At 53.7% G+C, this 27,163-nt stretch overlaps 1 protein-coding gene across 14 annotated transcripts in view; it reads right to left on the reverse strand.

Moving 5' to 3' along the window:
* Positions 1-6,154: 6,154 nt before the first annotated feature.
* Tle3 (TLE family member 3, transcriptional corepressor) overlaps positions 6,155-27,163 on the reverse strand; it is a 49,711-nt gene continuing 28,702 nt past the window's right edge. For 3 of the 14 annotated variants that reach the window (XM_004666727.2, XM_004666728.3, XM_045160109.1), the window contains exons 7-20: positions 23,294-23,498; positions 21,670-21,686; positions 17,065-17,184; positions 16,152-16,202; positions 15,484-15,636; positions 14,984-15,125; positions 14,064-14,263; positions 13,329-13,405; positions 12,177-12,426; positions 11,579-11,826; positions 10,364-10,511; positions 9,432-9,582; positions 8,665-8,741; positions 6,155-8,158 (exon numbers count right to left, since the gene is read on the reverse strand). In XM_004666727.2, coding sequence (XP_004666784.1) covers positions 8,051-8,158; positions 8,665-8,741; positions 9,432-9,582; positions 10,364-10,511; positions 11,579-11,826; positions 12,177-12,426; positions 13,329-13,405; positions 14,064-14,263; positions 14,984-15,125; positions 15,484-15,636; positions 16,152-16,202; positions 17,065-17,184; positions 21,670-21,686; positions 23,294-23,498 — 1,947 coding nt within the window. In that variant the 3' untranslated portion in view covers positions 6,155-8,050. The remainder of the gene's footprint in view (positions 8,159-8,664; positions 8,742-9,431; positions 9,583-10,363; positions 10,512-11,578; positions 11,827-12,176; positions 12,427-13,328; positions 13,406-14,063; positions 14,264-14,983; positions 15,126-15,483; positions 15,637-16,151; positions 16,203-17,064; positions 17,185-21,669; positions 21,687-23,293; positions 23,499-27,163) is intronic. The other 11 variants (XM_045160106.1, XM_004666731.3, XM_045160103.1 and 8 more) reach the window with 7 other exon arrangements.

Consider the following 27,163-nt stretch of genomic DNA (forward strand, 5'->3'; position numbering starts at 1 on the left):
TCCCTCCCGCCCATCAAATGGATAATTAAAAAAAAAAAAAAAGATGAGGCTCTGGGAGCTGGGGAAGTGGCCTGGTGGGTAAAGTGCTTGCCCCGCAAACATGAGGACCTGAGTTTGATCGCTAGTACACGTGTAAGCGCTTGGACACGGCGATGTGCATCTACAATCCCAGCACTGACGAGGTGGACACAGGCAAATCAATCCCTGGCAAGCTATAGTCAGTGAAAGACCTTGCCTTAAAGAAAAAAAAAAAACAGGAAACGCGTAGACAGCATCTGAGAGGAATGACACCCAAGCCACTCCTCTGGCCTCCTCCACATGCGTGCACACACACACACACACACACACACACACACACACACACACACGGTCACTTGCACTTTCACACCTCCAACTCCCAGACACAAACATTAGAAAATGAAAGATGAGAATCTGTCCTAGATGTGGAGGTGACAAACCTGGAAGCCGTTAGTGGACAGTGGGATATAGACCATATGCTAGATGCGAGGGGTGCTGGACACCCACAGAACGGCTGTTGTTTGGAGCCCTTTCCAGTAGCCTAGCAAAGCTAAAGGGAGTGTTGTGTTACCTTCTTGTTGCTGGGACAAAACATCCGGCCCAGCTAGGCATGGTGGCACAGTCTTTTAATCCCATCACTCGGGAGGCAGAGGTGGAAGGATCACTGTGTGTTCAAGGCCACCTTGAGACTACATAGTGAACTCCAGGTCAGCCTGGGTTAGAGCAAGACCTTACCTTGCAAAACCAAAGAAATAGGAAATAATTAGTAAATAAATGCATCTGGGGCTTAGCAGTTAAGCACCTGCCTCTGAAGCCGAAGGACCCCAGTTCAAGGCTCAATTTCCCAGGACCCCTCGTTAGCCAAATGCACAAGGGGGCGCATGCATCTGGAGTTTGTTTGCAGTGGCTGGAAGCCCTGGCGTGCCCATTCTCTCTCTCTCTATCTGTCTTTTTCTCTGTCTGTCACTCTCAAATAAATAAATGCATCTGACCCAAAGCAGCATATGGACAGAGGAGTTTGTTTCGGGCTCACAGTGTCAAGGGGAGCCTTCGCTGTGGTGGAGTAGTTATGGCAGGGCAGAGACTGGGCACACGTCTTGTCACGACAGCCGAGAGGGAGCAGCAAGAGCAAGCAAGCTGGTGAACTCCTGGTCGGGCTGAACTAATGAACCTCAAAGTCCACCCTCAGGAGACACCCCTCCTCCAGCAAGGCTCCACCTTCCTCCTAAATCGCTGCCAGCTGGGAACCAAGCATGTAAAGCCCATGAGCCTATAGGGTAAATTTCATTCAAACAACCACAGGAAAAGAGGGAGAGAGAATCAAGGACTACTGATACTTGCTTACCTTTTGTGTGTGAGACTGAAACCCTGGTCTTTGCCCAAGTCCCTTGATCAGGCTGCTCTGCCTGCAACCCTGGCCTGGCTTCTGGACTGAGGGAAGACTGCCTGGGAACCAGCAGCAAGAAGAACTAGAGCTTGAGCTAAGCAGAGCAGAGCAGGAGACGGGCGTGATGGCGCATGCCTTTATTTAATCCCAGCACTCAGGAGGCTGAGGTAGGACTCGCCGGAGACTATTCCAGCAAGACCCTACCTCGATTAACCAAACAGGAAAAATAAATAAATGAACAGAGCAAGAACTAGATGGAACAGCGCATGCTGTTCCTACTCCCTGGGGCATTCCTCCCCACCTCCCTCTGGCATGCTACCTATATCCTTCAGGTATGTTCAGCACTTGCTCCTCCCAGGGGTAGGGGCGGGAGCACGCTTTGCTTCTCTACAGCACCCAGGTTAATGCCTCAGCTATGCGCCCTGACACCCGGCTTGTATCTTTGCAGATCTGAGCGGCTAATTATCTGCTTAGGTCTGTCTCCCCAGCGGCTCTGTGAAGGCGCTGTTTTCTTGATCCCCGCATCATAGCAACTGGGATCAGGACTGGCACATACCAGATTCTGTCACAAAAGCACTCACTAGGTAGAATAGACAAAAGGAGGGCCAGATGGGTAGAAGAACAACACGTGGACGGATGGCAGGGTAACGGACATGTGGATGGATGGACAATGGAAGAACGGGCAAGACGGACAGGCATGTTATGGGATATTTCCATGGCCGTACTGGGCCACCTCCCTTCCATAAGGAGCCTTTCCACCAGGCGTATTAATGAAGTCCCATGAGGCCTCACTTCCTGGATACTAATGCTCTCAGCAAGTTTGCTGAGTCTTGCCCACTGGGCAGCTCCCTCCTAGCTTCCTGCCCTTCCTCTTTGAAAGCCTGATGGGCGATGCGCTAAGCTGCAATCTTGGCTTAAGTTGTGTGACACATGGTGCCATTGCCCTTCCTGGACCTTAAATGCCCTGTGTATAAAAATTAGGCTGGAGAGATGGCTCAGTGGTTAAGGCACTCTCCTGCCAAAGCCTAAGGACCCGAGTTCGATTCCCCAGTACCCATGTAAATCCAGATGCACAAGGTGGCATCTGCATCTGGAGGTTGTTTGCAGTGGCTGGAAGCCCTGGCATGCCCATTCTTTCTCTCTTTATCTTTCTCTCATAAATAAATAAGTAAATATTAAAATGAGGGTCCCTGTATAGATATCCTTTCAGATATCAAAGATGCAATTCTGGTGTAACTTATTGGGGGATGGAAAATAGGGTGAGAGACAAAGTCTCATTCTACAGACATGGCTGGTTTGAAACTCACCATGCCCCCTAGGCTAGCCTTAAACTCACAGCAATCCTTCTGCCTCTACCCCCCTCCAAATGCTAGAATTATAGGATTGAGACCCCATGCCTGGCTAGTATTATTTTTAAGATGTGTCATGAGTATACAGTATATTTTATGTCATTAATACAAAACAAAAACTGTCAAATAATTCTGTTTGTTTTGGCAACTATACTTTACATTTACTTTCAAATTTTGTTCATTTGTGTATGCGTGTAAGCACACGTATGTTTATGGACACACCAGGGTCTCTTGTGGCTGCAAACCACCCATCGGGTTTTACATGGGTAGCTGAGGAACTGAACCTGGGGAGGCAAGGTTTGCAAGCAAGAGTCTTTAACCACTGAGCAATCTCCGCAGGCCCTAGACTTGATCTTTGAAATGTTCAGGGGGCTGGAGAAATGGCTCAGCAGTTACACTTGCGGCAAAGCCTAAGGACCCAGGTTCGATTCCCCAGTATCCATGTAAAACCAGATGCATGAAGTGGCACATGTGTCTGGAGTTCATTTGCACTGGCTAGGGGGCTTGGCATGCTCCTTCTCTGTCTGTCTCTCTGGCTCTCGTTCTCAAACAAACAAAAATAAATAAAATGTTCATTTTCTAATACCATGTTATAAAAGTAACCCCTTGGGACACCCAGTAGCTATTTCACCAAACCTAACAGCCTTATGAAGGACCCTTCTAGTTCCAGCACTCGGGTCTCTGAGTCTCCATGGCTTCCTTTAGACCATTCCTTGTGCTGGAGTTGGGAAGCCTGGTGGCAAGAAATGGGAGAAGCTGTGTGAGAGAGGAACAATTGGAAGGAACAATCTCACCAGCTGTCACTGAGGATGACCAAGAGACTTGCACATACTGAAAAATCAAGGTAACCAGGCTGCTCTTCCAACAGCCGTGCCCTCCCTCCACCACCACTTATTTTTTTTTCAAATAGGTCTGGCTTTGCAAAGCAGGACAGAAGAGCTCCAGGCGTCATTGAGGTGCCTGATCAGCTAGTTTCTGAGCTGATACAAGCGCACTCGCTGAGCCGGCCGCAGAACTTCCTTGCGTGCTGCCAGCCAGGCAAACCAGACCAGCTGGGGAAGAGACCCAGAGCGCGATGGGACCCAGGAGATGCTACAAATGCCAACGGCCTTGGTTTTTGCACGAGAGAATAGGCAAAGGGTCGCTTTTACAAGGGCTAGAAACGTAGTGCCCAGAAGGCTTCCTGCCACCCTCTTAAGGGGGCAGGAGGTTAAAGGATGGGCAGCAGGATTGTTCAGCATGGACTCACAGTAGGAGAGTGCTTAGCAAACTTCTTCTGTGCCCAGGAGCCACCTGTGAGGCATGAAGATGCAGTTCCTAACGCTTGGCCAATGCACCAGAGCGGCGAGGAAGGGAAACTTGAGGAGCTGGCTGCAGTCTCAGCAGCGTGTTGAGGGAAGCCTAGGGTGACTCAGTGGTACCTGCAGGAGGCTGTGTCCCCTGCACCTGGGCCTCTGGAGCAGGGGCTGAGTCTGCTTTCCCTCCCTCACCCCTTCCCCACCCTTGACCAGGCGTGAGGAACCTGAGCAGAACAGCCTCGGCCTCTTATCACCTCCAAAACGGGGGTGACACTAGCCCCTCTATCCTTACAGGACACCCCCAAAGGTGTGTGCTCACTCCTAAGATGACTTTTCCCTTCATCCGCCCGTCCCAAAGTGACTGGGGCACTGGTGGCCAAGTCCACCCTGGGCAGTTTTTACCCTGGCCATGGGCTCCTATGGCTGCAAAGGGCAGAACTGTGCAGAGAAGGCGGGGGGGGGGGCGGCAGAACCAAACGGGGTCGGGGGTAAGAAACAGGATGGACCGTGACAGGCTGTGTTCTCGGGTCACGCTATTCCTTCTAACGGACCATCCCATTTCTAGCTAATGGCCCAAGCGGACAGCTGTTCTTTCTAGGCCCAAAGACTTCTTCATCTCTTGAGCCTCTTTTTTAAGTGTTTTCCCCCTTCTTGCACGAATAGCTGTTGGTGCTGACTTATGATGACTTTGATAAAAATAAGGAACTGGGTAGGGGGGGAGGTAGGCTAAAGAGATGGCTTAGAAGTTAAGGCACTTATCTGTGAAACCTAAAGACCCAGGTTCAATTCCGCAGTACCTGCGTAAGCCAGATGCACAAGGTGGCGCATGCACCTGGAGTTCGTTTGCAGTGGCCAGAGACCCTGGTGCATCCACTCTATCTGCCTCTCCCCCTGTCTCTCAAATAAATTAATTGAAAAAATTAAAAGAGCCTGGAGCCATACAAGTCCTGGGTCCTGCTGGAAACGTTCTATCTGTCCAGTGTGTGACAGCCTGGGAACTTGCACTGCCCTGTGCCCTGCCTCTCGGAGACACTGACTTACCCATTCTTCAAGAGTTCAAAGCCACCGCTGTGATCCAGAGACTGAGTCTCCAGTCGCCAACTTTATTGTTAGGCTTTGCAAAGCTAGGCATGGTGTGACTGAGAATACCAGCACTGGAAGAAAATGATAGTAGGGCTGGAGAGATGGCTCAGCGGTTAAGTGCTTGCCTGAGAAGCCTAAGGACCCCGGTTCGAGGCTCAATTCCTCAGGACCCACGTTAGCCAGATGCACAAGGGGGCGCACGCGTCTGGAGTTCGTTTGCAGTGGCTGGAGGCCCTGGCGCACCCATTCTCTGTCTCTTTCTCTCTCTCTCTGTCACTCTCAAATAAATTTTAAAAAAATTAAAAAAAAAAAAAAAAGAAAATGATAGTAGAATTGGCAAGAGTTTGTGGCCTGGGACACTCAAGGTTCCAGTCAGCCTGGGCTACAATAAGACTGGGAGACAGCTCACTTGGAAAAAGTGCTCACGGTATAAATTACATGATCCTGAGTTCTTCCCCAGAACAGAGCTGAGAGACGTGTCACACACTTGATAATCTCAGAATCGGGAAGGTGGAGAATGATCCCTGGATACCCAGGCTGGCCTATTTGATGAGTTCAAAACCAACGAGAAGCCTCAAAAGAAAGGTGGACAGTCTTTGAGGAATGACACCTGAGGCTGTGGACTAGCCTCCGCATAAATGGACACACACGTGTACACACGCGCACACCTCAAAAAGGTGCAGGTTTTCCAGGACCACAGACACTGACCTTGCGTTTGAAATTACTTACATTTAAATGTTTTGTCCAAAATGCTACGCACGAGTGGCTGTATACAACTTGGATGCTGCCCAGGGACCCGAAATTGCCCAAGGTACAGAGGAAGGCCCTGGATTAAAAAGTGTCCCCCCATTAACAGCCCTGGGGGGGATCCCACTTCTTGAGGGGTGGCTTGGGAAGGGAGAGGTGCGGGGGCGGGGGGGAGCTCTGCCACGGGCGCCTGCTTGCACATCCCAGTTCAAGGTGGGCCACAGTTCCAGTTCTCTCGGCTCGGGCGCAACCAACACACCGGACAAAGGCAATTAAGACGCAACAATCAAACCAACCTTTAAATAGTAACTTTTAAAAATATAAAAACAGCTCATTACAATGACTTTTCATTTTTTTTTTTTCTTCAGGAATAACTTTCTTCTATCCTCACCCTCCCCTCTGGCTAAAGCCTTGACAAGAGGTGGCCAGTGAATATCTGAGACCCAGACAGACAGACAGACAGGCTCTGGATGGCCCCAGCCCCACTCCGCAGGAAGGTGCGAGGTTTCGCACCAGCGGTGCGACCAGACTTTTGCACCCTGTCGGGGAAGCTTCTGGCCCGATCACCGGGAGACAGGCAGGTTTCCTGGGAGCCCCACCTTCCTCCTCCCAGACCGAGTCCCAGATTATAAAATAATCCATAAAAAGGCAATAGAAAAGCTCTCTTCCATATGCTACATCCACGGAGAGCCCGCCACCAGGTTTCACATGGCCTTTTTAGCGTCTCTTTAAATGGGTAACAACAAAAAAAAGGACCAAAGTAAAGACAAAATCCTAATACTTCGAACATTGGTACCAAAAAGTGGCACCTGCAGACGATGACAACCCACCTGTAATCTGCCGGAGCCCGTGAAAGCTGCAAGAGTCCCCCAGCCCCCCGGCCCTCTCTGCCCAGGAATGGCAGAGGGAACCTCCTCTGACTCACAACCCCTGGGGTGACTGTCTGAAACCTCCCCCCGCCTCAGGGAGGTGGGGCTGAAAGCAGGAAAGGGGAGAAGGCATCTTACTTATAAAAGGACATCACTTCTATTTTTTTTTTATTCAAATTAAAAAAAAAAAGCACCCACGCCAGTTGCTGTTTCCTCTGGCAGCTCCCTGAGCTGAGTGGCTACACTTTCCCTCTTTAATGTGGTGTCCTTTCTAGGCTGCGCTTGAAAGAGAGCCAGAGAGGGTGTTCCTTTGAACCTCCATTTCTCATCACCATGACGGAGTGTGCACCAAAGAGAAAGACGGGCTCAGGAGGAGAGAGGCAAGAGACAGACGCGGAGATGTGAGGATGGGCAAGGGTCAGGCAGAGCAGAGCAGCCCACAGGAAGTCCTCGCTGCTCCTGTGGACGGCAGCCTAAGCCGGCTCAGCCCCAGTACTACTGCCCGTCACTTCATCTGGCTGGCTGGCACTCCATTCTCATGTGCCCAGGCTGGTGCTCACCCTTGTGATGCCTGGTGGCAGGCTGGTATTCCCCAACCCTGGATGTTCCTCTCAATTCCATCCCCTCTCCCTGCCACCATTCCCTGATGAGAACGCCTGTTTAAAAAAAGAAAAAGAAAAAGAAAGAAAAGAAAAGAAAAAAAAAAAAAAAAAAGAAAGGCCACCACCACGAGTGGATTACAAATACAGCAGGCAAAATACACGGTGAGCTTCCGGTGGGAAGGGACACCCCCCCCCCCCCACTGGCCAGTCCGCAACCGCAGTCTGTTATTTACATTTTTCACAAACTTTGTGCACTGCACAATCTGGAACGAGAGAGACCCCTCCCCAACACAACAATGTGGTCAATCCAGTGTCCCCGACCCAGGGTGGGGAAGAGGACAGGTTTAAAAAAAAATGGGGGGTGGGGGGGGCTGGGGACAGGAAGAGACATAGACTCAGGAGGGTGTCCGTGGGAGAACCGAAGGCAGACGCCTCCAAATAAATCTATTTGTAGCATCTGCCAAAACTTGTTAAGGGGGAGAGGAGAAAGCCCATCTGAGTCTGTGAGACACATCAAGCCACACCCAGGAGCCCGGGCCGTGACGGGGCGCACATCCTCTTCGCCCACAGGAGCACAGCCCCCACAACGCTCACTGCCGGCCCCTTCCTCTGCCATCCTGGGGACCTGGCACGCGTCTCCCTGTCAGAGCCGCGTTGGTGTCTCCTAGAGTTTGACAGCCCTGTTAGGAGTCCTTGTTCAGTAGATGACCTCATAAACAGTGGCCTTCTTGTCACCAGAGCCTGTTACAATATATTTGTCATCCGCTGAAATGTCACAGCTCAAGACAGACGAGGATTCCTTGGACTGGAGGAGGAAGACAGGGAGAAACAAAAAGGCATTCAGCGTGTGGGGGGTGGTGGAGACGGGAATTCATTTGTGGGTAACGCCTCCCCTGGCACTTCAGCACTCTGAATGGAATCACCTCCCCCCCCCCCCCCGTAGTCCCAGCCCTGAGCTCAGCACACGCCAAGGGATCCCCTTCCTATCTGCCTAAGACGGGGAAGGCTCCTCAATGGGCCCAGTGTGAGCAGCTGTGCCAAGTTCACGGGCGGGGAGGGCCGTTTCTGAGCCGCAGCGCCGGCGGGAGACAGACCCTCCGCCCCGAGCGCCAGAAAGATGGGCAACAGGGGTGTCTCGCTGTGTTCCTCCAAGCCCTCTCCTCTGAAGAACTCATCTTGGGTCTCCAATAGCAATAGCAATCGGGAAAGGAGCCGAGGTAGATCTGTTCCCAGCTCTGCCTGTCCTGCTTCCCACCACTCTTGCCCCGACCTGGGCAGAGCGAGTGCCAAGAGCACAGGAGACTCATGTACCTGGAAGATGCTGGCTCCGTAGGGCGTCCTCCAGGCATTGAGAAGGTTGTCTTTCCCCGTACTCACGAACCACTTGCCTGTGGGCAGAAGCAAAGGCACCCTGAGGCTGAGGCGCCCCGTCTTCTAGAGCGAGATCTGCTGCAGACACGGTCGCTGCTGCGATTAATACCCAGAGACCTGCCAGGCACCCACAGGACTCCTCTCTCTCTCTCTGCCAGCTCAGGGAAGAGGTGGGAGGAGCCAGGACAGGAAGCTAAGATTTGCAGCTAATTGTACCAAAGCCTTCCACTGCAGTAAACCCACTGCCCCTTCTCAATCTGCTACTGGAAGGCAGCATTGACTGCTGGGAATATCAGAACCCCAACAGTACAGAGACGGGCCGGGCAAAGACAGCAGTGAATGGACTCCGAGCCGCGGCTCTGCATACCCTCATCATGACACCTCCTCCCCTCAAAAGCCACGGGCCTCTCTATTCTCGGGGAGCCTCAGAGAGGGTGGACATGTGTCCGTGTGCGTCTGCACGGCTCACAGGAAGGAGCAGGGTGTCAGTTGGCAAAGCTTATAGCCACAGTCTACAGAGGTAACAGCTGTACTGTTTGTGACCTGCTCCTTACTCAGGCCAAGAGTAAGGAAGGGCCCCGCCACACTGTCCTGAGAGAGCTCCGTGTCCAAGAAACAAGGACGATCCCCTGCAAGGTGTTCAAGAGGCAATGACCCCCCCCCCCTCCCGGCCCGGCCCGTGCCAGACCTGGGGCCCGGGGACTCACCACAGTAGGCGAACTTGAGGGACAGCACACAGCTCTCGTGCAGATGCAGCTGGTATTTGTCAGGCTTGGTGTGGTGCAGCACCTCAACGTTGCTGCTCTCCATGCCCACGGCCAGCCACTCCCCGGTGGGGCAGTAACCCAACGAAAAGATCTGTGGGGACAAGACGGCTCAGCGCCCACTGTCCACGAGGCTAGGGCGGCTCCCAAGGCCAGGCACAGGTCTCCCCTCCCCCGCCCCCGCCATCCCACCTCACCATCCACAAAGCAAAGCCCACGAACGTTATCAGCTGCCCGCTGACCCAGGATGGCACTTCCGCTCCACCCTGTTAAGTGCGGAAGCCAAGTGCTGAGGGACGACAAGCCACTGACTAGAAAGGCAAGCAGCGGAGCCAGGGTTCAAACCCAGAGGAACACAGGGTCCTTCATTTCCAAGGCGCCCTCTGCCAGTACAAAGGCAATCTCTCTTTAAGAAAAGCAGAAGACAGCCGGGGCGTGGTGGCACACGCCTTTAACCCCAGCCCTCGGGAGGCAGAGGCAGGAGGATCGCCATGAGTTCGAGGCCACCCTGAGACTACAGAGCGAATTCCAGTTCAGCCTGGGCTGGAGTGAGACCCTACCTCAAAAACAAAAACAAAAACAAAAACAAAAACAAAAACAAAAACAAAAAAAAGGCAGAAGAAATTGAAACGCTAAAAGACTGAATACTTCTTCCACACACCACACAAGAAGACATAGCTCCAACAGTGGGAGCCAGGAACTGAGTCCCCTCAGCTGGTTCAAATGCATCCTCGCTGCCGCTTCCTCCAAGATGCCTTCCTGGATTGCTCTTGGGTGCTACCTTGGCAATGATGGCCCTGAGAGGTCCCTCTGTCCCCATGGCCCGGACGCTGGGGCCCCGGACAGGAGGGGGACCTAACGCCGGGGCTGCGCACCTGGGACGTGAAGTCGTGCTGCTGCAGCTGCCGGCCCTCCCGCAGGTCCCAGGAGCGCACGGTGTTGTCCAGGCCGCCGGTCCACAGCTTGGTGCCGTCGTGGGAGATGTCTATACAGCTGGCTCCATCTGTGTGACCCTGGAACTGCCTACGAAGACCGAGCAGGGAGGGAAAGGGTTGAGTCCCAGGGAGCCCATGATTATCAGTTATTCCAGGAAGCGGGCTCAAAGGGGAAACTGAGGTCCAAGGGGGCTGTGCCGTGTGCCACCAGTTCAGTGAGCAAGAAGCAGAGCGAGGCTGGCCCTTCCTACTCCACTCATGGGTGTGTGCCTAGGGCGGTCCCCTGAGAAAAGGGGACATAACTCCTGACGCCAAGTCCCTCGAGGCGGACCCCCTTCATGGAGCCCACTGCTCTGGCAGAACTGAGGTCAGAAAGGAAAGAAAATCAAGACAGTTCTAGAGGATTCTGGGAGGCAATTGAGAGTAAGCAAGCCTTGGAGACACAGCTCCCCCAGGGCACACTCTGCATGGGTTTTCCTGAATCACCCTCCTCACGCTGCAGAGATTACAAGGCCGAGGTCCAAAGTGTGCCCAAGGGTATATAGGGTGGGTAACACAGCCAGCTGGCTGGCAGGCACAGAACCCGCTGTGGGCTCGTAATACTGCCCACCATGGCATGGTGCTGTGACTCAAAGGATGCTCCACGGTCCCCAGTTTACACAGGAGGTTAAGTGGCCCACAACGAGGTCATTTCAAAAACACAATTCAAACTCAGCAGTTCTGTTCCCAGAACCCTAGTCCTACCCTGTGCTATCTCCATTGACTATGCTACCCTCTAGTAAAACTTGTTATTTATTTAAGAAAGAGAGGGAAGGAGGGAAAGAAAGAAACAAAGAGAGAAAAGACGCAGATAGAGGGAGAAAGAGAATGGGGGCGCCAGGGCCTCTAGCCATTGCAAACAAACTCCAGATGCATGCGCCACCTTTGGGCATCTGGCTTTAGGTGGGTCCTGGGGAATCAAACCTGGCTGCTCGGGCTTTGCAGGCAAGCGTCTTAACCGCTGAGCCACTTCTCCAGCCCCATGCTGCCCTTTTGGACCTGCTCCAGTTCCACCCTCTCCCTACAGCCCCCTTATGCCGCTGTCCCCTTCCCGCCACCTCTCTGTGCCACCAAGCGCCCTGGGTGCAGCCCAGCTCTTCCCCACACCAGCCTCACCTGACCAGCGTCTGGTTGTGAAGGTCCCACACAGCAATGTTCCCGTCGCTGCAGCAGGAGAAGCAGACTTTGGCGTCGGGGCTGATGGCCAGGGCGTAACAGGCCGGGGCCGAGGACGTCAGCTCGGCCTTGATGCGGGGTGTGGGCGATGCCAGGTCCCAGATGGTGAGTGTGCTGGCCTCACCACCAACGATGAGCGTGCGCCCATCCGGGAGCAGCTTGCAGGAGCGGATGTAGTTGTCCCTGTTCTGGAGGGAGAAGGGCAGGGTGACGCACTGCCCACTTACTTCGCCACAGACTAGAGAAAACCACACTTAGCATCCGTGTAACCCCAAGCTCCAAGCCTCCCTTCGCACCCAGCGGCCGCCAGACTCGCCCCACCTCCCCGGTCCACAATCCATTCAGTCTCCTTCCCGCCCTTCTCCACAAAGTCCCCAAGTTCAGTCATCCGCTCTTACAGAAGTCACACTAGCCAGCTTGCACAAAGCTGCTTTAACCAACCCAGGGCTGAGCCAGGCCCACAGGCACGCGGACCACCCCTCTGACCCTCCCGTGTTCCAGGCACCGGAGGAGATGCCTGGAGCCCCCTGATTCTCACCAGGCAGTCCAGCTGGGAGATGGGGCTTTTGCTGCCAGGCTGGCTGATGTCCCAGATCTTCACGCAGCCCTTGCCACCCGTGTAGACGTGGCGAGTGGGGTTGCTGATGGTCACGGCGCATACCACCTCCCCGTGGCTGAGTGTGTTGATCTGCCGGGCGTGCCTGGGGATGCCAGGGCCTGCCAGTGCATCATGGGGGAAGGGCACGGGCTGCATCTGCCCATCAGCGCTCACGTGGAAGGAGTACGCCCTGAAACAGGGAGACCTGTCACTACTGCTACCGCCTCCGACCCCCCCACATACCATAGGGTTTCATAGTTCCCGCAAGCCCCCACTCAGGCCAACATGTATCATCCTGACTATGGCTCCGCCTCCAGGGTGCTCTCTCCCACATTCTTTAAACCCACCCGCCTCTAGGGGACTGGGAACGGCTCTACCAGGGTGGGGGCCTGCTTAACATTCCAACCTTGACTCTTACTTTCTCCCTATGAGATTTCACCGTGGAATGCCCTTTCCTTCCATTACTAATGCCCCCAGATACGCCAACCTAGGAAAGGACCGGGCTAAACGCCACCTCCCACTTTATGAGCCAGGGGTCTTAGGGAAAGGGAATCTGCTCGTTCTTCTGAAAGCAGACTGCAGAGGGTACCCCACCTCACAGCCCCAGGAAGCCAACTAGGTCTGCCCCTGTGTTGGGTGACCGCGGGCATGTTCTCCACAAGCCATGAAGGCCCGAGGACCACTGACATGCAGGGAAGGCTCTCATGGCAGGGATGTTCAGTCTTCTGATTTCCCAGCCCATGGCGTGGAGGTCAGGCCAAACACGCTCTGCAGGGGAGCAGTGGGCCAGGACAACGAGAAGCCTGGAAGGGCTGTGAGCAAACAGCCGGCTGCCTTTCCAGCAAGGAGAAGCCAATGGAATCTCCAAGGTCCTGTGCAGCGCTGTGAGCTTAGGTTATAAGCGCTTAGTACCCCAGGCCTTGATGCTCCTGACTCGGGACTATGTACCCGTGAGAGACAACCATCTCAGGGAGGCAGAGCACCCCGCAAGCCTGTGCTCTGGGGGGAGGGGTGTAGGTCGGGAGGTTTTCGTTATTGCTGTCTGTTTTTCCCTGTCTGCCCCACAAAGCCAGAAGCCCAGCCACTCCTTACGGTTTCCCTCCGGGAATAGAGGCGAGGCTTGAGGGCAGACCTGTGGCCCGCATGGGAGGGTGAGGGTCAAAACCAACCTGAAAGGAAAGGCGTACATAAGTAAGTGGCCCCGAGTCACTCTGTCACCACAAGTGCCCCGACTCCTGTTCCCCTCCACCGCCGTCCTCTGAGCTGGCCACTCCCTCCGCTGCAGAGCTGAGCAGAGCTGCTTTCAGCCCAGCCCAAGACGGGGGGCAAAATGGGCAGGGGCCGGGGGCAGGCTTCTGAGCCGATAAGCTTCCTGCTCAGCCAGGTGGAGTGAGCCCCCGCTCTACCTCTCTCCGTCCTGAATGTGACATGAGCCTGTCACACGGTAACCCGGGTACAGAAGTAAGGAGAAATGCTCTTGAAAAAGACAGCTCTGATTGTCACTGGCAGCCCCACTTGCCAAACCCGTTACACGGATGTCGCCCGGCTCTTACTGAGTGAGACTCATTCATTAGCTCCAGGTCTCAGACTACAAGGGGGGTGGCCTTGTGAGGCGGCCCTGTTGAGGTCGCCACTGGACGGAGAGGCAAATGGAGGTGGGACCCGGGTCGGCCGCCTCATGGTTGCATTCTTTCAACTAAATGTCAATTCTCTCTGATTAAATGTTCTCCTCCCAGTGAAGTTACTGGGAGTCTATACCCAGCCCCCACCAGCTGCCTACTTCCCTGCCCAGTCCCCCACCAAAAAGGAGCTAAAAGGTCTACGTACAGCTCCAAAGCTCACCATTGGCGATCGGCCATAGGCGGCGGCGGCGGCGGCGGCGGCTGCGCTCATCTGCGGCGGGATGTTGTGAAGGCCGGCGTAGGCACTGGGGCTGGTGAGGGACCCGTTCATCTCATGGTGGCTCATCATGGCAAAGGGGGCCGCGTACGAGCTGGTGATGGAGATGGGTGTGCGGAGGGCCGAGGCTGCAAGGAGGCGGCCGTCAGTGGAGAATGGCCATCAGTGGGAGGGGCTCCATCCCTCACGCAGAAGCTGTGGACGCCTCTTGGCCAAACTCCAGTCCCTCCCCTACGTTCTGAAGCTGCCTGCACTGATTTGGAAGCCCAAGGTTGGAGTCAGGAGCTGCATCCACCTTTTTTTTAAAAAATTTATTTTTATTTTTATTTATTTATTTGAGAGTGACAGAGAGAGAGAGAAAGAGGCAGAGAGCGAGAGAGAGAATGGGCGCACCAGGGCCTCCAGCCATTGCAAATGAACTACAGATGCGTGCGCCTCCTTGTGCATCTGGCTAACGTGAATCCTGGGGAATCAAGCTTCAAACCAGGGTCCTTAGGCTTCAGAGGCAAGCGCTTAACCACTAAGCCATCTCTCCAGCCCTGCATCCACCTTTTAATAGAGCAGTACAAAGAGGCCCAGAGCCTTACTAAAAACTAACGACAGGGCCAAAAACAGGTCTCGGGGTGCCTTGGCCTGTCTGTTGCTCCCTCCACACACTGGGGCCAGCAGTGCTGGCCCAGCGAGCTCTGACACAGCAGTATGGAAGGCCTAGGGGTCTATTTCCTCAAACCTGACTGTGACGTCCCAGGGGCAGATCCGGAGCAGCCCCACTTCCTTCATGTGGCTCCATCTTGGCCAGGACCCGCCTCTGCCTCCCATCGCATCAACGTGGGCCCCACGGTGCCTACCCATTATACCTATCGGGTCCATGCCTGGAGGTTTGCCTGGCATTGAGCGGAGCCCCGGGGTGGTGCTGGTGCCTGGAGTTGGGGCATCGTTCCTAGGAGTTGGTGTGTTGGACTTGAGCCCCGGGGTGGATGATTTGTCGTTCTGAGAAGGGAAGACACAGAGACCAAGGGGAACTGTAAGGGTTCCTTTCTCCCGAGAGCCATGCAGAACACCTCGCCCAGGTCCCACGTGAAACCCCCCAGCTGGAGCCCCGATATCGGACCTTCTACACAACGGATACCCCCACGTGGCAGGCTGCTGTTTTACACCTGCAGCGGCTAATGCTCAGAAACATTCACTAGTGTGGGGCCTGGCCAGTATGGAAACAAGGTCGGGATTGAAACTGTCAGTGCCTACCACAGTCTCCACAGGGCCCTGCAATTGGCACTGCCTTGTGCACCCCGCCTCCCCTCAACTCCCTCCCGAGCCCCCAACAGGCACCAGGGCAGTTTCCACATACATGACCAAGGTCTTTGGTCTTGGAGGAAGGTGTGCTACTGGAGGAAGCCACCGAGGCAGGGCTGGTGGGGGCGTCCTTTTTCAGACCACGGGCCTTGTCCAGCCCGTTTTCGGGAGGGGAGTGTGCAGGGCTCACCCGGGGCGTTGCTGGGTCCTGCAAGCACAAGAGATGCAGAGCTCTGCAAGCTACGGGCAGGTTAGTCCTTCCTGCCCTGGAAGCAGGAAGTCAAAAGGCCACAGATGGGGACACCTAGCTCTTGGCAACCTCTCCGGCTGGAGCCCTTCACTTGGCAGAGAGGGAGACGGAGGCCTGGGTGGGGGGAGGAGGAGTGATGTGAATCCAATCGCGCACCAGTCCAGAATCCCAGCAGGCAGGACGGAGCTGGGCCTTGTGTCTCTCTAGCAAGGGTTGCCTTGCTGAGGCTGAGCCCCTGGGAGAGGCTCCCTGCCCCCATATCTTGATGGTGAGAACAGATCCTCCTGGAGGACTGTGGAACTGGAAGACAGTCCCTACCTAGGGTCTTTCAGCACCCTCATATGCCCAGCCACCATGCAGCAATGCCCTGCCTTCCTGTAAGCCCCCAAATGAGGGATGGCTTCACGCTTGGGGAGGGTGGGTCTAAACCACCCCAGCTGGAAGTTTCCTGCTATGGGGGTGTCTGCGCTTACCTCATTGGAGACATCCACCACAAGGTCATCACTCTTGTCCCCGTCACTGTCCTACAATCAAGACAGAAACCCACCGGCCAGTAAGAGCCCACTCATAGCCCAGCAATGAGAAAATCCAACTTTGTTCTCCCAGCTCCCCCAGCCCATGCTGTATCTACTGTCCCTTCCATCCTTTCCAGGCAACGGGATACAGCCGGCCTTCTTCCTGCACTCTGGGCACAGTTGTCAGCCCCGTTACCATACTCCCCAGCTCTCCAAAGCCAGAACCTTCTTCCCAGTTGGTGCTCTGGTCACCGTCATTCACGGGGCAGCAGACCCCTCTCACCTGAGCACTCCCCACGCTGTGGGGTGGGGTGACTCGCACCCTCTCACAGAAATACAGCCAAGCTTTGAGTGTGCGATGCAATCCAAAGCGAGGGGGCAGCCAAGAGGCTGAAGGAGGCTTAGCCCGAGCCCACCCAAGTCCTAGCTCCCACCTCTGCTCGGCCTGGCAAACGGAGACATGCCACGCCATCCCACTAGGGTCTTAAGTGGCTAGAGTCAGGGCATTAGTGGGCTGCTCAAAGCAACGGCTCCATGGCTGAATGCCCAGGGGCGGATGGCTGAGGACCCACGTACGGGCACTGTCCTTTGGACACGCGGGGATTCTCAAGCACTCTGGTGGCAGCATGATGCTGGCTGTCCGGAAGAGCTTACAGCTCTCCCCAGGTCCCATGCAGACAGGGACAACTTCCTTGTGCATTGCTTCCATAGAGGCTCAGTAGCCCATGGTGCATGCATGAGCCCAGGCCTTGTCCCACCGGTCTCTCAGACTCACTGCCCAACACCGCAAGGGCTGGAAACGCACGGCTCAAGCTAGCTCGGCCCTGTCCTACCCAACGGAGCCCGGTGGCACGTGCCACCCCCGACGTACGTATCGGCTCAGACTGTCCTTCTCCTCTGCCTTCCGCTTCTTGGCTTCCATGCTGTAATCTGCGGAGCCCCGATGTTTCTCACTGGCCCGAAGGCTTTCTGAAGGTGACACTGAGTTGTTCTGCAAGCAAAGGAAGGGGCTGCAGTCAAAAACGTGTCGAATTGGGCTGCAGAGATGGCTTAGCAGTTAAGGCCCTTCCTTGCCTGCAAAGCCGGGGGACCCAGGTCCGATTCCCCATTCTCCACATAAGCCAGATGCACAAGGTGGTGCATGTGTCTAGAGTTCGTTTGCAGCGGCTAAAGACCCTGGCACTCCCATTCTCTCTCCGTCTCTCTCGCAAATAAGTAATAAATAAAATAATTTTTTAAAAAAACTGCATTGGCCAGGCATGGTGGCACGTGCCTTTAATCCCAGCACTCTGGAGGCAGAGGTAGGAAGATCACCATGAGTTTGAGGCCACCCTGAGACTACATAGTGAATTCCAGGGCAGCCTGGCTACAGCAAGACCCTATCTTGAAAAACCAAAACAAACAACAACAAAAAAGACCTTGTATGGTTCTGAACAGAGCCCCGACACAAGTATGTGTAGGTGGAAGAGGGAAGACATCTCCCACCCCGGGTGCCTTCAGATCTGGCTCTCAGGGGGAACCGTCAGGCTCCCTGGGTCTCTAGAAGCTTCCCAGAAATATACACTATTCCCCTCGGAAGTGAGGCACTGCTATCCAATAATCAAACTTGCAAAGAGTGAGTTGGCCCTTACGGCCATGCCCCTTGAGAATGAGGCGCTCCCGTGTGCCCCTCACTGTCCCTCTGGCAGCTGCCACACTTTATTTGCTCAAAAGAAGGAGGAGTCTTGAAAGCACTGGAACCCTGGGTGGGGCTAGGCATTGGTCCTTCTATCATGAGTGGGACAGGAACGAGACGGAGGGCAGGCGGGAGGGAGGCTCACGTCAGGCTGCCAACCAAGTGCTAAATAAGTGTCAACAAACAACTGAGACCACTCCACTCCCCCACAGCCAGGCCTCAAGCAACTGGAAGACGCCAGGCTTATTATAAAAAAAAAAAAAAAAAAAAAAGTCTGGTGCACGCCTTTAATCCCAGCACTCGGGAGGCCGAGGTAGGAGGAGTGTTGTGAGCTCCTCAGCCTGGGCTAGAGTGAGATCCTACTCAAAAACAAAACAAAAAAAAAGTTTGCAGGGTCAGCAACCCTTTCGGTTGGGAAGCCAGGAACCACTTCCAGGCAGAGAGAAGGCCCGAGGAATTGCAGATGGTGCTGAGAGGCCGAGCAGAAAGCAACCGCAAGGGAAACCCAGGTGCTTCCCGCCAGGAAAAGCAAGGGCTCAAGGAGGGATTCTCCTGCGACTCCAGAGCTAGGGGCCGGGAGAATCCCTGGGGACTGCGGGCCGTGAAAGGGGATAATCTCGGACAGGAGAATGGTGACAGGGATGCAGGGGGGAAGGCGCCCTCCTGGAGGATGGGGTGAGGTACCCTGCAGCCGTGGGCAGGGAAGGGAGCCGCTGGCGCTTGCTGCAAACATGGAAGGCTGGGCGTGCCCTGAATGTCGTTGGGGTTTATGCCTTTCTAAGAACTTATACCTTCGCTCTCTCCCCGCCACCTCCTCTTGTGGCTTGAATGTGCGATGACCCCCACAGCCCACCGCAGCGGGCCCTCTCCGGGGGGAACATGGGGAACGTCTTGTGGACATGGGGCCCAGCTGGCGGCCGCAAGGCCAGGATGGCAGGACGTAAGAGACCCAGGGCTGACTCCACTTCCCACCCCGGTGTAACCAGCCCCTCACACGCCCTGCTGCCCCAGTCACAAGCCGAGTGCTAACTTCTGTCATGGCAGACTATACCCGATCAAACCATGAGCCAAGTAAGACCTCTGTCCCCCTTCGGTTGTTTCTTTCAGACACTTATCAGCGACAGGAAGAGCAGTATGCAATGCCCATATATTCGGAGCACCTGCCCCGGGTCAGCCTGGCACTGGATACCAGGGGTGGTGGGGACGATCCAGACAGACTGTCGTCCTGCACGAGCTGACAGAGGTCTAACTACAGGGGAGAAAAAGACCAGCAGGTCCACAGACCTGGGGAGATCAAGATGTGGGGGGAGTCAGGTGGGAACACAAGGACATCTGTTCAGAAGAGAAAGCCCTCCAAGGCAAGTGTGGCGGGCCTTCACTTCTCGTCTCCCCCATTTTTTTTTTTTTTTTAAAACCAGAGGCCACACGGCAGGCCCAAAGGCAGGGGTCACTGGGAAGGGAACAAGCTGGACAGCAGGTGGACGGTGTTTTGGAAGAACGGTGCGGGAGGGAGGGAGCCAACCCGCAGAACTTAATTTCCTTTCCTAAGCCGGTTTCTGGGCAGCCCTTCCCTGCCAAGTTTCTGCCTGGAGCAAATTAAAATGGCAGAGTTATCAAGCCTTGAAGAAGGGAAAAAAAGAAAAAAAAAAAAAAAAAAAAACGGAGGTTATAATGGAACTGCAGCTCAACCTTCCCCACAGCCGTGCGAGCGCGGCGGTGATGCACGCACAGCCGCAATTCAATTAGCTGCTGCAAGCGCCCAGCAGAAAAAAAAAAAAAAAAAATCACCGTCATTTCATTTCATTTCCTCCAATGGTGGCGGCCACCCCGTGCTAAGCAGAAATGCTTCCAGCCCCTCGGGCTGGCTGGAGGGGAGAGGAGGGGGTGGCTGCTCATGTTTCTCCTTGCGACCCGGTGCACGGGCTCGGGAGAACAGCGAGCTCTTTCTTCTCACGCAGTCAGGCTGAAAACCCTCACCGCTACCGGAGAGTCATGTCAGGCATTTAGCGGCATCGATCCAGCCCGCCTCTGGCTGGCAGGCGGCCAAAAAACTAAGTATTTTTTATTGCTTCGGCTAGGCAAGGAAATATGAATGAAGGTACCTCTAATTGGACTCTAGACTAACCCCTCTGGGACAGCTTCCAGCCTGTCCACCCGTGGCCGCCCCCCCCCCTCCCGCTCAGACACAGCTCTGTCCTTCCTGCCGGAGGCCTCATCTGTTGACAACCTGGTTTCCAAGGGCTGATTATGTCAGTCGACACCGCCCAGCGTCACCACCACAAGCACACAGCCCCCCGGGGGGCTCCGACCCCGAGCTACCCAGCCCCGGGATGGTGTCTGATTCATTCCCAGTCCATTCTCCCGGCAGCCTCCATGGCTCTGCCCTGCAAGAACGCCAGCCATCGCTGGCGGGGTGGAGAAGAGCTCACACTTGGGCTTTTAGAAGAAAGATGGCATCCACAGAGGCCCAAAGACAAAAGCAGATGAGGGAGAAGGAGGGTGTCAGGCTCCAAGCACCCACTTCCTACGGGAGGACCGGCTAGGCAAAGTTACGTTACCACGGGGCCCTTCCTAATTCCCATGGCACACGGAAGCAAACAGGCTCATGGCTCAAAGGAGCCAAGAAACTACCACATCTCATACAGCTACGCCGGAGAGGGTCCCAATCCAGCCCACGTCTGCCTGTGTAGGCAAACGGTCTCTCCAAAAACCACCTGTTTGGGGGATGAGCGCTAAAGCCATCAAAATGCATTTTAGGGCCTCCATTATTCCTTTCTTCTGCACTTAGCATCCCTGGGCCCAAGCGGGCACCTGCATTTCTGACCGCGTAGGCAGGGCAAGAAGACAGTTAGACGTACTGCTAATGGGATGTTTCTAAAACAGCCCGAATGGAGGGAGGGCCAGGAAAGGCGGGCAGGTCAGGACGAGGGAGCTGCCTGAGGAGGCCGCTGCCTCTGGAAGGTTAGTTAACTGCCTGACCTTCCAGGTCCTACTGAACACAAGGCAATGACCAAAGCCATCCTAACGGATGAGCCGGCCCCAGATGCAAGCATGACGATGAGGAGTAAAATAGCTCTACTAATCGCTAGAGGGTTTCTCTCTCTCTCTTTTTCTTGAAAAAAAAAGAAAAAAATTGAGACTCCACCGGCTTATTCACTTGAAACAGAACCTCGGAGCCTCGGTGTGATCAGAAAGATTTACAACAAATCTCAGAGCTGGCAGACACGCAGGCGGCCTGGCCTCAATGCCTGGTTGCTAGCACTTTCTTAAAACCAAGTAAAAGCTCAGGCATTTGAAGGAAGTGAGGATTCAGGATCATGCCATAGGCAGGTATCCAACCGGCAGGGTAGCTAAGGACCGTGGTCCAGCCCATGGGACACCCAGGTCCTTAGCTCTGGTCTCAGCCGGGTGACTCCATAAAGCCCCTTGGAAACTGTCAGGTGAGGGCTCTGGCTGCTCAGTTCATGTTAAGAGGGAGCCAAGCTCGTCATTTGACAATAATCAAGTGAATCACCAGGCGTCCCTGACTGAAGGTCACCCCCAACAGACAACAGCAACTCCTATAGGACAGACAGAAACTAGAGCTTCCACTGGATCTGAATTAAAAGACACTCACCAGGATATGCACACAAACCAACAGTAAAACCCCAGCTTTGACTCCCAGAGCAAAACAGAGAACCCCGAGGTCCATGTGGACAGCACAAGCTAGGCTCAGAGCCACAGCTCTGGGAACAAGCTGCAGGCTACTCCTCCCTCCTCAGTGGAACCCCCTCCACCAGGCTCCAGAGCACCCACACTTACCGCACTGGACTCTCTCTCTTTAAGGCAGGCAGGCCAGGACAGAAGGACGGCCAGGACAGACAGACGGCCAGGACCCCATGAAAATAGACAAAAAAAAAAAAAAAAGAAAGAAAAGAAAAACACAAGGTCAGTCTTGACCCAGCTGACTCTTGAGATTCGTTTCTACAATAGGAAGGCGGCCTGGGGCTCAGTCTCTGGGAATAGCCAAGACAAGGGACCCATTAAGTGACACTTTCAGTTTGAATTTAGCTCTCTCTGTTTGGAAATTAAGCGATCCCCAGTTCCAATGCCAGGGGCCCTCTCTCACCAGTTCCCTGTGGGGACTGAGAGACCTTTTGTTTTGTTTTCTGTGGTGTATCAGAAGGGCCCCAATTTACTCTGCAGCAAACCCTCTAAGATTGACAAGCTTGGGAAGGGTCCTGTTTTGCAAAACGCCATACATCTGGGAGTTGACAAAGTGCTTGCTTTTTTTTTTTAATTTTTTTTTAAAAAAGGAATTTGGGAGGGGCTCTTATTGTTTTGTTTTCTTAACACCATTCTCTCTGTTTCTTTGCCAAGAAGCCCCTGGAGACTGAAGGTCAGCTAAACAGCTCCACCCACTACCCCAGAGGGCCATCAACTGTGGGGACAAATAAGCATGGTCTCTCGCTCCTAGGACACAGTGTGGCCCAGCTCTGCATAGTGACCCTCCAAACCCCTGGTGCCCAGGGGGCTCAGAAGGCATTAGCCATGTGATCCAATACATACCTAAGGACAGACTAGGAACTTTACTAAAGGGCTGCCAGGAAGCCAGGCCTTGTCCTTCCCTGAACCCCAACTCAATGCAGCTTCTGGGGTCCTCACAAGGACCAGGTTGAGAACAGGCTCTCATCTCAACCATTTTAGTTACTTTTCTGCTCAAGTACACCTATGACCTCCATTAAAGGGGGTCGTTTTTGGGGACAGGTCTCATGTATCCCAAACTGGCCTGGAACTGCTTATGTAGCCAAAAAAAAACCTTCTGGTTTCCCTGCCTTCATTTCCTTCGTGTTGAGATTGCAGGAATGTGCCATCACGTTCAACTTACCTGGTGCTGGGCACTGAACTTGGGGCTTTGCGCATGCTAAGGCAAGCGATCTACCAGGCGAGCTACATTTCCAGCCCAACACCTCTTTTCTCAAGCAATAACTATGTGTCTCCCTGGAGGCTTCTGAAATGTCAGCTTCTGTGCTTCGGGAAACACCCAGGGCCTGGTTTGTGACCTCAGAGGAGGTGTGACCCCGGACAAACACTAAGGACAGGGCCTAAGGAGAGGGCAAGAAAGGGCTACACTGGGGCCCTGAGTTAAGCACTTCGGAGAATAAAAGGCCGCATCTGCCCTAAAGGATGAGTGGGGAGCTGTTGGGAAGCCAAAGAAAGGTGTGCTGTAGGTAAGTGGCAGATGTCTTCCAGAGCAAGTTACCAGGTCCACATCAGGGACAACGGAAAGTTGGGGTGGGGGAGGCTGATGTCCATGTACCTCAAGTCTTTGGCTAACTCCTGGTCAATCCTAGGGTGACAGACAGCACATGTGCCGTGTCCTCTCATGGTGGGTCTACGGGTGCGCCGCCCAGCCCAGCCCAGCCCACTTCAGCTAGAGCCGCACCTCTGTGGTCCAGTTCATGGTGGTTCTTCTCGTCCTTCACTGCCAGGTGGGCCTGGCTACCCAGGGCACCAAGGGCCAGCAGCCCAGAGCTACTCCCTGTTACGGGGGGAATCCCAGGAGGCTGGAGGCCTGACGGGTGGGGCGGCAGCTGGACCGGGGGGCCGTGCGTGGCATGGGAGAGGTGCTGCGCCTGGAGCTGCTGCTGCTGTAATGAAGTGGGGTGGTGAGCAGAGCCGGATGGTGCAGGGCAGAGGGGCATGGCTCACCTCTGCCCTTCCCCTGGCTCCTCCACTGGGCAGCGGCAGGGGAAAATACCTGCCCGGCCCCCGCAAGCCCTCCTCCAGCTCAACCCACATGCTCGTCTTTGCCAAACAAAATCCATTAATGGACTGCAATTTAGAGGTAAGATTTACGTCTTTAAGCACCATCCCCCCCCCACAGCCCCAGTTTCAAATGTCACTTTCCAAGCCCAAGATAAATAATGCATGCATTAAAAACCCACACAGTCATCAGGACTCCCTCCCAGTTGAGGAGAATCCATTTTTAAGCTCATAGCTCATGCGTACATGCCTTCAACATCAGCAGCCAGCGCGCCTCCCACCCGAAGCTGGACTCTGGGGAAAGCCTCCCTAAGTCTGAGGGACCCCAAGACTGGCTTATACAACACCGGGCCGGGGCAGGCCACAGCATAAAAGCACCAGGAGCAAGATGAGGGGGGATTGATGGGATGAGAGTTGATGTCCTAGGGCATCCGAGTGGAGAATGTCAGTCGTCGGGAAGAGTGGAGCCTTTGGAAGGAGACACCAGCCAGGATCCAAAGCCCAGCTCTCACGCTTACTAGCTATGTGGCCTTGGGGAGGTAATGCAACTCCCCCAGCCTCAAATTCCCTCATCTGTGAAAGAGGGAAGGCAGTACCTACCGCAGGGGACCACAGTAAGATAACGGAGGGCTCGGGGCATGTGGCCCCAGGAGAGATCTCGTTGGGCTCCCACTGTTCTAACAAGCTGATTTGGATCCGTACTACATTCTCCTGGGCTCCCCACCCCTAATCCAGGACTCTCCATTCAGCTCTTCCCGACACCAACCTCAAGGCTCCAGCTCCTGTCTCACCCAAGCCACCAGCTCAGAGACACACTCTCAGCAGCCCCCTTCATCCAACCAAGACCGTGCCAGCAGCCACGGGCACTGTGGAACAAGCTACAGGGTGCCAAATGTTTCTCGGGGATGGGAATATTTCTCAGGAGTGGCTGGGACTTTGGGCACACCTGTCTCCACCTATGAACCTGCACATCTTTCTTCTCGGCCAGTCCAAGAGAAGAGAAGCGACACCTCCCCAAATGCCCCATGTGAACTCCCCGGCACTTTCCAAATATTACCTTTAATCCATCCAGCCACCCAGCGACTGGCAAGAGTCCCATCAGTACTAAATGGGATTTGTACTCAAATCTGTCAACCACCAACTTCATCCAAAAGGATCCTCAAAGCAAAAAGGGTGGAGTGAGTGTGACCACACCGCGAAGGCCTGACAAGCTCCAAGACACCTTCCTCACAGAAACAGTCATCTGCACCTCTCAACAGCCAATGGGACCCGAGGAAGGCCCACAAATGTCTTTGGCCATGAGGTCACAAGGTTAAAAGAGCCCACGCTTCCCTCAGAGAACCTGTAAACTCCCTGTCAAGATCCATCCCAAAGTTAAGGCCATCATGTGTCCTTGCTTCCAGAAGCTTCCATTTCTCAGTTCTGGATGAAAGACTGGTATCTGTGGACATCACCCTAGATTCCAGGGCACCCCTGAGATGGCTCCCATGGCTAGGCAATCATTGAAGGCTATTGGTAGACACGTGTCCCATAGTGGTCTGACCTTGAGATCAACCAGAAACGTCACAGAAGACCTGAGCTAAGGGCCCCTTCAGAGGCAGAATTACGGGTGTCCTGGGCAGGCCTCTAACCCTCCCCAAGAAGTAACTATGGCTCCCCTCAGATTGCAGATAGCCACACAGCACCTCACCTTCTCTTCTAAAACAGTTTTTACATCTTTTGTTTGTTTGTTTGCTTGTTTTTTAAGGTAGGGTCTCACTCTAGTCCAGGCTGACCTGGAATTCACTATGTCGTCTCAGGGTGGCCTCGAACTCAGTGATCCTCCTACCTCTGCCTCCCGAGTGCTGGGATTAAAGGCATGCGCCACCACGCCCGGCCAGTTTTTATATCTTATTACAAAAATACCATATGCTTATTTAAGAAAGTAGTAAAAAGAAAACACATAGATTCCAAAAACAAATTTTAATTACCTTTTTATCCCACCCTACCAAGATTTCAGTCCGTAGATTTTTTTCCCCCCTTTATGAAAATCCACAAGTTTCACATTCATTGCTACATACACACAAATGGACTCTTTTTTGTTTGTTTTTGTTGTTGGTCTTTTTTCCTCAACTTTTATTAGCATTTTCCATGATTATAAAAAATATCCCATGGTAATACCCTCCCCCCCCCCACTTTCCCCTTTGAAATTCCATTCTCCATCATATCTCCTCACATATATACAATACCAACCTATTAAGTACCCTCCTCCCTTCTTATCTCTTCCCTTTATACCTCCTTTTTAACTTACTGCCCTCTGCTACTGAGTTCACAAATGGACTCTGGTTAACCACATGTCTACATGACCCGATTTAAAGTGTTCTGAAGAGCCGGATGTGGTGGCGCACGCCCTTCATCCCAGCACTCAGGAGGCAGAGGTAGGAGGATCGCCGTGAGTTCGAGGCCACCCTGAGACTCCATAGTGAATTCCAGGTCAGTCTGGGCTAGAGTGAAACCTGACCTCGAAAAACCAAAAAGTATAATAATAATAAATAAATAAGTAATTAAAAAGTGTTCTGAAGAAATCAATATTTCTGTCTGAATGACTAGAGTGTTTCCTGGTTTATCTAGATACCCAGTTACCATGTGGCCCTTTTGCTTTTAAACCCCTTGCTGAGAGGCCCTTTAATTCTGCTGGCGATAAGTATTCAGTAAAATCCTAGAAAGCAAGGAACCTAGGCACTTAATCCAGTTTTCACACTGCTGAACCAGTGAGGCCCTTTGAGGACGAGACGAGGAAGGGAAAGGAAGCCTGCCTCAAGGTGTACAGTTCTGTGTCCAGACACAAGGCCTACTGAAGACTGTGCCCAAGGAAAGACAGAGGTGACGAGTTCTAAACACCTTCACATTCACCCATCTGGGAAAGATAAGGGGTCCCTTGTGCTACCCAACCTTCTAGATTTCTCCCTTCTACCAAAAAAATAAAAAATAAAAAAAAAAGAGCTGGGTATGGTGGCGCGTGCCTTTAATCCTAGCACTCCCATTGGGAGGCAGAAGTAGGAGGATCACCCTGAGTTCGAGGCCAGCCTGAGACTACATAGTGAATTCCAGGTCAGCCTGAGCTACAGTGAGACCCTACCTCAAAATAAAATAAAATAAAATAAAATAAAATAATAAATAAATAAAATAAAATAAAAATAGATTTCTCTCTTCTGAGAGTTCTGCTAGTCTGAACCAGATGGCCGAAGGGAGACCTCCAGCTCTCTCTTTCTTGGGCGAGTCGGCTGACCTCTCTGGGCCACAGTAAAATGGACATCCCCGTCAACACATCCTTGGCTCATGCAAAGTTCAGAGGCGGTATTCCATGTCGGGAACACAAGATAGGTTCTCAAGCAACATTTGCATGCCAACAAGACCCCTGGTGTTATCCATCCATTCAGTACTTCTAACAGGCCTGGCGCAATTCTTTCTTTTTTGTTTTGTTTTTCAAGGTAGGGTCTCACTCTGGGGCCTTGAAGTCACGGCAATCTTCCTACCTCTGCCTCCCGAGCACTGAGACTAAAGGCATGCG

The sequence above is a fragment of the Jaculus jaculus genome, chromosome 10, assembly GCF_020740685.1.
Source record: "Jaculus jaculus isolate mJacJac1 chromosome 10, mJacJac1.mat.Y.cur, whole genome shotgun sequence".
Taxonomy (NCBI): Eukaryota; Metazoa; Chordata; class Mammalia; order Rodentia; family Dipodidae; genus Jaculus; species Jaculus jaculus.